Genomic DNA, 12,304 nt, shown 5'->3' with positions numbered 1-12,304 from the left:
ATGCCTCTGGGGTCATCACCTGGTGCGCAACATCATGTGGAACTCCCATATGCAGTTGTAACATGTACATAGAATCATGAAGAGAGTTAAGGGCTCTATGGTTGGACTCGTTTTGGTCCCAAGTATATGAATAGGCAACCATGTATCTTGAAATCTCCTCAAGATTCAAATTCCCTCAGTTCATCTGCTGAGAAAAAGCACATGATTCATCGCCTTGGAGGTTGATCGGATTGCCTAGATATTTATTGATGGGATCTCGATCAAAACGGATGTTCCGTCAGCGAACCCCAGTGGTGAAAGAAAAGGGTTCGTCATCGGATGGAAGAGCATTGACATATAACTCCCGGATCACATCATTATTTAGAAGCTTGGGAGGATCAACCAACTTATCCCATTTGCTGATGTGGGTTATTTGTGCTATGCTCCTATACGGTCCTTGTTCTTTGATTCAAAATCCCTTCTCCGCCCATATTTTCCACTACACCAACTCCTTACATCGTTCTTGTTGGTAAGCACCTTAGAATTTTAAAGGATCAAATGGTCCTTGTGCCTGTGGCCTTGAAGAACTAGCTGCATTCTTTCGTCTCTTGGTTCCAGAGCTCTTTGAAGTGTTTCTCTTTCTAGGACCCATTCCTACAAAACATATGATAAACAACAAAACAATACAATTCAAACAACTAAATTGGGTAAGAATGGATCAGAGACATGTTAGCAATGTAATCAATACACATGAAAAACTACACTTTTTTTGTGACATGCTCGCTTAGCGAGAAACAAAATAAATTAGATCTTAATTGCTCGCCTAGCCAGCTGATGCTGGCTTAGCGTGAAACCCCAGAACTCTACTGGTTTAGCGGAAAAAAAAAACTACAGAAAATAATTTTCAAAGCATACGCATAATTTTCTTTAAATCCAAATGTGTTGCTAGACCCTAAATGGTGAAAGATCTGACTAGAATCACATAAATTGCATCACTTTTGTGGATTTTTCTTCACAAAACCCTTTTATTTTAAAAAGGGTTAATAGTGTTTTACCCCCGTAATATAGGACAGTTCTGGTTTTCCTCCTGTAAAATTTTCTTTTTGGATTCCGTCCTGGTAATTTGAAGTTTTTTTGGTTTTGGACCTTCATGAATTTTGACCGTACAAAATCAATGATATGGCAGAGAGTAAACCGAAATTTTCACAAATTAATAGGGGGTGAACCGAAATTTACTCAAATTGCAAGGGGGGTAAACAGAAATTTCCTCAAATTATAGGGGGCAAAATTTTTCATGAAGGTCTAAAACCAAAAAATCTTCAAATTATAAGGACGGAATCCAAAAAAAATATTTTACATGGAGAAAACCGGAAATGACATATATTATAGGGGTTAAAGCAGTGTTAACCCTTTTAAAAATTAAAAATGGGTTTCTCCAAAAAGAAAAAATAGTCTAAGTGGGTTGTTATGATTCCAATCAACTTACCCAACACAGTAATTCTGGCCTAACCCCCCTATTCTATTCAAATTAAAAACTTTAAGCACGTACCCTAAAATTCATACCTTTCCACAAAATCTTGAGTAAACACTGTTAAAGAAAAGCAAAGAAGTTCATACCGTTGTTTGATTCGAATTTGGTAAGCACCCAAAAAGAATTGCACAATTGTTAAGTTGAAAGTTGGATTTTGATAGCACCATTTCCTATAGAACAGAGTGGCTAATCATGAAGACCAAATAAGACAAGGCATGCCTCTGGATCAAATTATCTCAATTGTGGCTTTCGAATGAAACACATCAAACTAAACATAATTTGTGCTTTTGGAGATTCTCAAGTCATATACTCTAGTTCATTAAATCCACCACAAGCCATGATTCGGGAACAAAGTTTATGAAGAGCAGTGCTAAATGTCCCGATAAAAAGCCATCCCGAACACAGCAAAGTACATGTGTCAGCTGTTAAAGTACAAGAGATAAAATTTACAGTATGGATTTTGGCGGAATACAAGGGTGGATAGCCAATAAAACTGATTCGTGAGACAATCGGGATGCATGGTCTCGTGATATCAAGCAATTTCCGTTTATGAAATGCACGACATGTACAAGTCATACTCTCCATTTAATAACAACTTGACATGTGGAATTTCAAGCTTGCCCTGAAGACTATGCATCTGTAGACTCTCAAGTCATATCCTTTGGTCAAAGAGAATCATTTATTCTTAAATGCAGTCTTTCTTTAATAATCACAAAGTATAATGAAAGAGAGGCATGCATGAATATCATTACCACCAAAAACATTTTCCTTGTCATCATACGGAACCATTTCAATCTATTTACCTGTCAAGTTGAGGGATAAAAATTGCCATCAATTTATCCAGTTACAAGTGACCTTATAAAACACAATTACAAGTTCTATGCAGACCAGATCAATGAAAAATATATCAAAATAAATACTCGAAACATACCAGATCAATTTGACGACAAATAAGATTTGATAATACACTAGTCATATCAACTATATGTTTAAGTGTATAAGATTTTGATTGTACGTTTACATAATAAATGTTGAAATTTTCACAATATTTCTCTTGCATGTCCTTAATAACACGTACCAGACGCTAAAATCCATTAAAATAGGTTTTATAAGGAAATAGGGAAGGAAGGACACAAATATAGTTTTAATCACACTAACTTGAAGCACAAAGTACAAGTTAGAGTTTGTAAAAAAAATATATATTAAATTTGTATTAATATATGAAGCACTGACACCCCTAAGATCAAGAGGGTCGTGGTGTCCCAACAAACATCGGTGTCCAACACTTATATAAAACTTGTTTGAAACGTGTCAAAAAATTCATACAAGTATTGAAAAATATTTACTATTTTCTTTGCTTCGACACTTTTTGCATAGAGGTGTTCAACACCCGTATGACACTTGTATGACAAATGTTGGACAACTTAGACAATTGTTCCAAAAAAAGTTTTTTTTTATTTACTTAAAGACTCCTTAGAGACATATTTAAAACACATTTACAAGAGTTAAAAATGTTTTGGAGGATCATTGTTAATCAATGAAGGGTCAAGAAATTAAATTTGATTACATTGTTTTTAATTTTTTTTTATAGTAGATGGATAAATAAAATGTTAAAAACTATCGTATTTTGTTTTAAAACTTTTTAAAAATGAAATAAATTGATAAATTTAGATGCACATATATAGTTTAATTATCAATTTTTATCTTTCATAAATAAATAAATAAATAAATAAAAGAAGGGAAATGTTAATCGGTGCCCCCGGCACTGGTTAAGAGTGTTAAAAAATGAAATTATATAGTAGTTATTACATTGAAAACTGTGTAATTAATACTAAAAATGTTAAAAATGTTTTTTTTTATGGTAATACTTTCCTTTTTTAGCATCTTTAACCAGTGCCCGGGGCACCGGTTAGCATGACCCATGAAAGAAATATATAGCAATATCGGTGTCATGTTTTTTTTAAAATTTGTGGAGTTGACTTGCTAGTATCTACGTTGTGTCGGGTGCTATGTCAGAGCTTATGCTTCATACATAATACTTGTTTGAATACAATGGCCATTTACCTTATTATTTTCCATGCCTCCAACCAGCCAAAGCATTTGTAACATATGCTATGTAATAGGCATTTCAACATAACCCACAAATTGGTGAGAATTACCATAAGATTTGCAAGCTCTTCGAGGTCATTTTCTCCCATCTGCTCCAATGCACTCATATCCACCTGCAAGGACTTATCAAGGTAAATATGTGACAACTCATCATGGTTATAAAATTCCAAGCATATGTAACTTAAATCACAAGACTTTCAAATTAGTTATTGGAGGATTACCTTAAATCACAAGACTTTCAAATTAGTTATTGGAGGATTACCTTAGTGGAAGATGTTACATGTTTCCTTCAATATTGTAGCTTTGTACGTAGTTTGTTCCTCGATGTTTAATTGCCTTTTCATCACCCCCAATTTATTTTTTCTGAACTTCAGTCCCTCAAATTTTCCCGCGTTTTCTACTTCGTCTCAAAAAAAATTTGAAACACAAAAAATGTAACAGAGAGGGGGAGAGAGAGACCTTCATGCAGCATTCTAGATAAACCATATCATAGCATGTTGATTTTTAGATTTGGCCTTAAGAACATATGAGTAGTATGCGCATCCCTTGCACAATTTACCTTTCGTTGTACAAGGCAGATTAGGGTTAGGATTCAGGTTTGAATCTGAATTTGGGCGTGGAATTCGACCATCTCTGAATTTGATTTGGGTTTCAACGAATCCTAGGACCTAGGTTCAATCCATGGAGAGCTTTTGAATTTTAGGGTTTTAACGAATTTGTGAGTGAGGGTGAGTAACGATGAAAGGGTGTGGGTTTTGAGCTCATGAGAGACAATAGAAGAGAACTAGGATTTCAGATTGATTGTAAATGGAATAGAATAATTTGTCGAACAAGGGTTTATGAGTTTTGAAGGCATAATGAATATGAAGAGCGTTATTTATTTTATTTTGACATACGACCATTTAATAGTGCTTTCAAAAAGCGATAACAAATGATACCCTTATAATAGCATCCATCCAAAAACATTATCTGACTCTCTTTGTCTAATACTCCCTCTGTTCCTTTTTAATTGTCACATTTTAACTTTTTACACAAACCAAGACACTAAATGTATTTCACTACTTTTGATACAATAACTTATGTTTTGCCTATAATATCCTTAATCATATTTCATATATTTCTCTCTCCAATAAATTACTAAGGGCATAATAGAAAAAACAACATTTAATGTTACATTGAACTTTGAAAGTGACAGTTAATTAAAAACAAAAAAATTCTGTAAAAGTGACAGTTATAAAGGAACGGAGGGAGTAGCATTTTGCGAAAAGTGCTAATATAGGGTACACTTGTAATTGCGCGACCCAAGACGTTATAATAGGCCTGACCTCAGTGTTGCTTTTTGATAGCGTATAGTAAAAGCGCTATTAAAGTGGTGTTATTGTATGTCAAATTATAGTAGTTACCAGGACACTTGCGTTTTAATGCAAAATAGCACTAGTTACCATAAATGGATGAAGTTTTGATTCTCAAATCGTTTTGTGATCAACTTCCTTTTATTCTTCGGAATCTGGGATCTTAATTAAATTATTGGCACTGATGGAACGTCAACAAACTTCAAATAAACTATCATTGTAAATGGAAAGGGATATAATAAGGCTAGTTGTATGTATTTTATGATCACTATCGTATTGATGGGCACTAACGTGCATGTCTATCTGTTTTTCTGTTCTACTTAATTGTATATGGAAAGAGAATAAAATATTTTTTACAATAAGATTAAAATAAAGTTGTTTCATAGTGTTCAATATTGTTTCAATTATTGTTGATTATTACTTCTATTCTTGTGGATTGTTAATATTTTAATGAGAATTAACCAGTTTTTAAATCAATAATTGAATTAATACTATAAAAATAATAAATAGTTTAAATGATTGAAATGGTACAATCAGAAGTGAAAATCCAACCCAAAAATATTTATCACTTTTTGATAACGTTATAGATATAGATACAATAATTAAGACATTTTGGTTGTATGTGTAATACACTTCTATACTCAATTATATGTTAGAATATTGAATGAAGATAAACAAAATCATAGATACAAACTATAATATAGTGTAATCCTTTTTCTGAGAAAATGCATGTAAATGAGTACTAAATGATTAATGGATCTTGTGGAGTGAATGAGGCAATCTTGAGAAAACTCTTGGGGGAAGTTAGGGTTGGGAGATCTTCTATCCCTTCCTGATGCTTTTGTTTTATAGAGATAAGAGTTTGTCCTGACCTAACCGGATAACCAAAATATAGAAGCATAAGTGGAAACGTGTCCTCTCAACGGCCTTACATGAGAGAACATCCTAACTCATTAGAAAATTGCTCTTCTCCATTTAAAAATTGCTCATTCCCTTGATCTAGCAGGAGCTAACTCACGCTCGACATTTTTAATCGGTGGTTAACTCACGCTGCCACTTTTTAGATCGGTTAGCCCGACTTAAAAAGTGATAGCGATCTAAAAACCACCAGCGTGAGTTAACTACCGCTGAAAAATGTCAAGTGTGAGTTAACTTCCGCTGGGTCAAGGGAATGCGCAATTTTGAAAGGGAGAAAATTAATTTTCTTATTCATGTGTGTGTAGATAGATAAAACAAGTTCTTTGATATGTGTGTGTAGCCTTTCATAATATACACATATAAAACAAGTTCTTTTTTTTTTGAATAAAGACTAACATTAAAGAAAGAAGAATTACATTATCATATCTTTTTGGATATGATTAAAAATGGACTTTGGAAAGAAACCGGTCCATTGCCTATTTGGTTCACTAGAGGCCCAAACGGCAATCTCATGAGCCGTGTGGTTGTTTCTACGATTGGTCCAACTAAATACAATCTTATCTATTGAATTACCAATCTGAGAGCAGGAACGGATGATTCTCCCCCAATAGGAATTATCAAATTTCTTCTCTAAGATAGCTTTTATACAAACTTGAGAGTCAGACTCAACCACCACCGAACTCAAGCTATTGCTGCGAATGAACTGAAGCGCTTCCAAAATTCCTAGAGCTGCTGTTGTCTTAACATCACTACCACTCCTAATAACTTTAGTTACCACCACAACCGTGCCCCCATCCTCCCGTCTCAAAATCAAACCCAAACCCCAACGGCCATCACTCATTAAGTGAGCAACCACGTTGATTTTGAGCCAATTCTTAGAGGGAGGACTCCAGCTAGTGTTGCAGCACTGTAATCCAAGGTTATTTGATGGAGGCTTAGGATGGAGAAGCTCGTCACAGGTTCTGTATTCATGAAGGAGGGAGGTGGCTTTATTTGCGGCAGCTTCTGCAAGTATGAATTTATTTTGAAACACCAAAAGGTTTCGACAATGCCATATCTGGTAAATTAGAGTTGTAATCAAACTCATACTATCTTTGTCAATGTTGATGAGCGAGTGAATTAACCAGTCTCTAAAGGATCTATGATTGTTGTCCATTTTGATTGTGAGAGGATAAGCGAACCAAAATTGTTTCGCTCATTCACAATCCTTAAACGTGTGATTTATATCTTCCATAGCATTAGCACATCTAAGGCAGAGAGGGTCACTGAGCATCCCTCGTTTGAAGAGGTTGTTTTTGATGGGGATACCATTGTGCAGGATACGCCAGATTAGATTGGTGTATTTGGGAGGGGTTTTGAGTTGCCAAAGGGAATTTCATATTTTGGGGTTCTCTGTGGTTGAGCTGCAAGGGTCATTATTGTGATTATGATGCCAGTTTAAGATGGTGAAGTAGCCAGAGCGAACAGAGTAGTGGCCATTAGTTGTGCCAGCCCAAACCAATTCATCTTGCTGGGTAGAGTCATTTAGGGGAATTTGGAGGATCTGGTCTGCTTCAAAAGGGTGAAACATGTCTTCTACTTCATGGGTTTTCCAAGAGTTGGTGGAGGTGTCAATGAGATCTCTGACAAGATTGTGAGTGTTATTAGTAGATTTAGGAGTCCAGATTTTGTGTCCAGTTTGGTTGGGTAGCCACCTATCATTCCATATGTTTATCTTAGTACCATCTCCTATCATCCAAAAGCTGCCTTTATTGATAATGTGTCTAGCCTGGAGGATACTTCTCCAAGTATAGCTCATATTAGAGCTTTGCTTGGCCTCTAGAAAGGAACAGCTTGGGTGATATTTAGCCTTATACATTTTAGCTAAGAGGGTGTTTTCATTAGTAATGAGTCTCCAGCACTGTTTAGCTAATAGAGCTTCATTAAAGAGGTGGAAGTCTCTAAACCCCATACCACCTTGTTGTTTGCTTTTGCAGAGCTTGCTCCATCTAACCCAATGCATTTTATTTTTATCCAAATTGCTTCCCCACCAAAAATTACATATCATTCTTTCCATGTAGGTGCAGAAATTTTTTGGAAGATGGAAACAACTCATAACATATGTTGGTATAGCCTGAGAAACTGCCTTGATGAGTATACTTTTACCAGCAAAGGAAAGGTGTTTTTCTTTCCATCCTTTTAGTTTCTTCCATATGTTGTCTTGAATGTAGTTGAAAACCTGGTTTTTTGATCTTCCAATATTTGTTGGCATTCCCAGATATTTGGAAAAAGCTGAGACCACTTGCATGGGTAAAATTGTGTTGACGTCTGTTATTGAGGGAGTGGGAACTTTCTTGCTAAAAAGAAGCTCTGATTTCTCCATGTTCACAAGCTGACCAGATGCTTCCTGGTAAGTTTCAATAATGTGTTTGATACACTTAGCTTCATCTTTGTTAGCCTTGCAAAAAATTAAACTGTCATCAGCAAAGAATAAATGACTAATCTCTGGAGCTCCTGGAGCAATTTTAATGCCATGAATTTTATGTTCCATTTGAGCTTTAGAGATTAGTGCAGAAAAAACATTAGCACAAATTATAAAAAGATAGGGGGATAGAGGATCTCTCTGTCTAATTCCTCTTTGGGGTTTGAATTTGGTAGAAGGTCTTCCATTAACAAGGATGTTGTAGGTAACCGTAGTAATACATCTCATGATAAGGGAAACTAACTGAATAGGGAAGCCCATAGAAAGCATGGTAGACTGGATAAAGTTCCATTCAATACGATCATAAGCTTTTGCCATGTCAGTCTTGATAGCCACATACCCATTTTTCCTATTGGTGTGTTTAAAATAATGGAAAACGTCAAAAGCCATGAGGGTATTGTCAGTGATGAGCCTACCAGGTATGAAGGCACTTTGGTTGTCAGAGATAATATTAGGAAGGAGAGGTTTGAGTCTGTTGGCTATGGTTTTGGTGATAATTTTTAGGGAGATATTACAAAGAGCTATGGGTCTGAAGTCTTTAGGAGTGGAGGGGTTTTTGTTTTTCTGAATAAGGCAAATGTTGGTGTGATTGATGCTACTAGGATCCTTACCAGAGTTTAGGATGTCCAGGCAATTGGTGATGATGTCAGGGCCAATGATGTGCCAGTAGTTTTTATAAAAAAGAGCAGGAAGCCCATCAGGGCCAGGGGAAGATAGGCTCTTCATACTATGGATAGTTTGGTAGATCTCATTAGCTGTGAAAGGTTCATTCAATTGAGCTTGCATAGTGTCAGTGAGCTGGTTTTGAACAATCTTAGTAGTTGCTTCCACATTGGTAGGATTTTGGGTAGTGAACAGGTCCTTAAAGTAGTCCATAAGGACATCTTCAATCTTGGGGTAGTCATAGTGAGTTAGGCCCTGAGGATCTTGAATCTTATGGATAGTGTTCCTTCTTTTGCGTTGATTAGCCTTTGTGTGGAAGAATTTTGTGTTCCTGTCTCCATGTTGGAGCCACATGATTCTAGATCTCTGTTGCCACCAGGCCTCCTCTTGGAATAGCAGATAATCCAGTTCCTGTTCTTTCTCTTTAATTTTATGAACAATACCCTGCTGATAACTGATAGCTTGGAGGTCCTGTAGCTCAGATTGAGTCTCAATAATCTTCTTAGAGATATTGCCAAAAGTAGTAGTACCCCACTGGTGAAGGTTACTTAAAGTGAGATCAAGCCTTTGGGGGATAGGCAGCTGAGAGTTAGCCCAAGAGGACTTTACAATGTCAAGATTAGCCTCATTACTAAGCCATAGCTGCTCAAACCTTTTAGGTTTAGGTTTGTAAGTCCTACAATTAATAGAAGCAGAAAAATCTAAAAGAAGAGGGTTATGATCAGAACTATACTTAACAAGATGATTATTAGTAAAGTTAGGAAAGAGATTGATCCAATCTTGGGTAGCTAAAAATCTATCAAGTCTGCACTTAATGTGAATGTTATCCTGATTATTAGCCCATGTGAATATATCACCCTGGTAGCCAAATCAGAAAGATTGCAAACAATAATGGTGTCTCTGAAGGCTTGAGTGATATTCAGATCAATAGCATTACCACCTAATTTCTCATTATGATTAAGAACCATATTAAAATCACCAAAGATAAGCCAACTGGAATTCCAATTATTAGAAGACAAATTGTTTATAGTTTGATAAGTAAGGAACTTGTTGGGGTGTTGAGGAAAACCATAAAGACCAGTGCATCTCCAAGAAATATTATCAATAGTAGAAGTGATAATAGCATCAATATAGTAAAAATCATGCAATTTTATTTCAACATCAAAGGAATTATTCCATAATAAAATGAGACCACCTGATTTGCCTCCACCAGAAGTGGAACAATCTACAATGAAGTAATTGTAGTGATCACCTAAGTAAGATAAAAAAGAACATTTGTCTTTAGTTTTCTTAGTCTCCATTAAAAACACAATGTCAGGATGGTATAGAGAGATAAGCTTTTTAAGAGCTCTTACTGTCAAAGGGATACCAATCCCTTGACAATTCCATGAAAGAAGTCTCATGGCTGCTGGCTGGCCTGCTTAGCAGGTCCTGCCATGTCAATTTGTGTGGATGTAGATTATGTGGTCCTTTGTCTTTTAGAGGAGGTATTGCCTTGATTTTTAGGGGATGATTCCATCATAGACATCTCCAACTTTGTGCCTTGAGTAACCTTAGGATTGAGGTATACGCTGCTCACTAGTTGACTCATAGATTGTTGTTGCTTCTGTTGAGGGACATAGGTGGTGTTTGGTGTAATTTCATCTCAGCTAGTTGTTGTAACAGGGGATCAGGCGCAGATGGACTGTTCTTGCCAAAATCCTTAGATTGAGAAGGATTACTGTAGTATCTTTTATCTTTTGCTTCCATAACTCTTCTTCCATATTGAGTAGATCTAATCCAAGGGCCAAGAGGAACAACATTATCCACCTCCAAAGGAGGATTTTGGCATAAATTTTCAGCATGCCCTATTAGGCCACATCTATAGCAAATTTGAGGGAGTTTTTCGTATCTGTAATCAATCCAGGTAGTTCCATCAGTGGGATTTCCCATGTGGATGCCATTTTGTATAGGGTTATGAACATTGATGACCACTTTGATTTTTATGATCCTGTTTTTGCCAGAATATTCATAAAATTCAACAGCTTCAACTGTCCCTAGTAGACTGCAAAGGCTTTCCCCCATCATCTTAGTTTTGCAGTGATTAGGCAATCCCCAAAGTTGAATCCAAATTGGAACATGATCAAAGTCTATAGTGCTGATGTCTGTCTCTCTGTCCCATGGTTTGATAACCAACCATGAATTTCTGAAGATCCATGGATTACCAAGCATAATTCTGTCATGATCCAGTTTGTTATCCATGAAGAATTGGATAACTTTCCCTTCAATCTCTTGACTCTGTAATCCAGCTGGGTTTCCCCATATATTACTTAGACCAGTTTGAATCGAGTGAATGTGTATAGGTTTTTCAGTAATGAATTTGCCAAGAATACTGCGATTGCAGGCCTGAAGTCCTTCAAGGATTAAATTGTCTGGATAAACAAAGAATCCAGTTTTGGGGTGTGGTGTTCTTGTTTGTGTTGAATAGCCTGGTGATTGATTTTCTTGATTGTGATTGTTTTGTTCTTGTGCAGGAAGGGATAAACTAGCAGGAAGGAATCTGTGGTTTAAAGATGAAGATTGTTGGTGATATTGGTTCTGGCTCGTAGAAAGAGCAGTGACAAACATAGGTGATTGGTGGAATGGTGGGTTAGCCACGAGGGGAGTCTGGTTGAGACAAAGGTTAGGAGAGGGAAAGCGAAAGTGGAGAGGATTGAAAGGAAGGTAGAGGAATAAGAGGCAGAAAATCAAGAACCCAGATCAAATATGAACTGGATCAAGAAACCAGAATAGAGAGGGAGGTTAGAGAAGGGAAAGAAATTTACGATTGAAAAAGGTGAGGAGTTTAAGGGTTTTAAGCATCCACTGAGGGAGATAAAAACAAAGAAACAACAAATCAATCCATAATTGGATGAGAGGGATGAGAAAAAGCGATTGAAAGTTTAGGTTTTACTTCTTGAATTTTCTATCGGCTGGTTTGAATCGAAATCGTGAAATCGTGAAATCGCACCCTTCCGACGCACCCCAAATTGCTTCGATCACATATAAAACAAGTTCTTTGATATTTTAATAGTGTTTTTTTTTGTAGTGGCCGGGGTTTGAACCCCGGACCTTGCATATTTTATGCATTGTCCCAACCAACTGTGCTAAGCTCACGAGGACATATTTTAATAGTGTTTACAAGAAAAGCGCTAATACTTATAAATTATGAAAAGTAGATTTATAAAATTTAGATTTTGATTAAAATTATTTTGATATTAATTAAAATTATAGATATAAATATTTTGTCTTTTCATATTTTAACAAACTATA

The 12,304-nt window shown here is 36.0% G+C and overlaps 1 protein-coding gene across 1 annotated transcript; it reads right to left on the bottom strand.

Moving 5' to 3' along the window:
• Positions 1–7,264: 7,264 nt before the first annotated feature.
• On the bottom strand, positions 7,265–10,416 carry LOC146930771 (uncharacterized). Its single transcript, XM_085707598.1, has 2 exons — positions 9,979–10,416; positions 7,265–9,871 (listed from the first exon to the last, which is right to left on the bottom strand). Exons 1-2 carry the CDS (start codon positions 10,414–10,416, stop codon positions 7,265–7,267), a joined length of 3,045 nt encoding a protein of 1,014 aa, XP_085563724.1.
• Positions 10,417–12,304: the final 1,888 nt, after the last annotated feature.

The sequence above is a fragment of the Medicago sativa genome, chromosome 4 (genome assembly GCF_051527215.1).
Source record: "Medicago sativa cultivar Bolivia chromosome 4, Bolivia_mono, whole genome shotgun sequence".
Classification (NCBI taxonomy): Eukaryota; Viridiplantae; Streptophyta; class Magnoliopsida; order Fabales; family Fabaceae; genus Medicago; species Medicago sativa.
The sequence above is the reverse complement of the archived record's forward strand: the minus strand, read 5'-3'. Positions and strand labels throughout refer to the sequence as shown.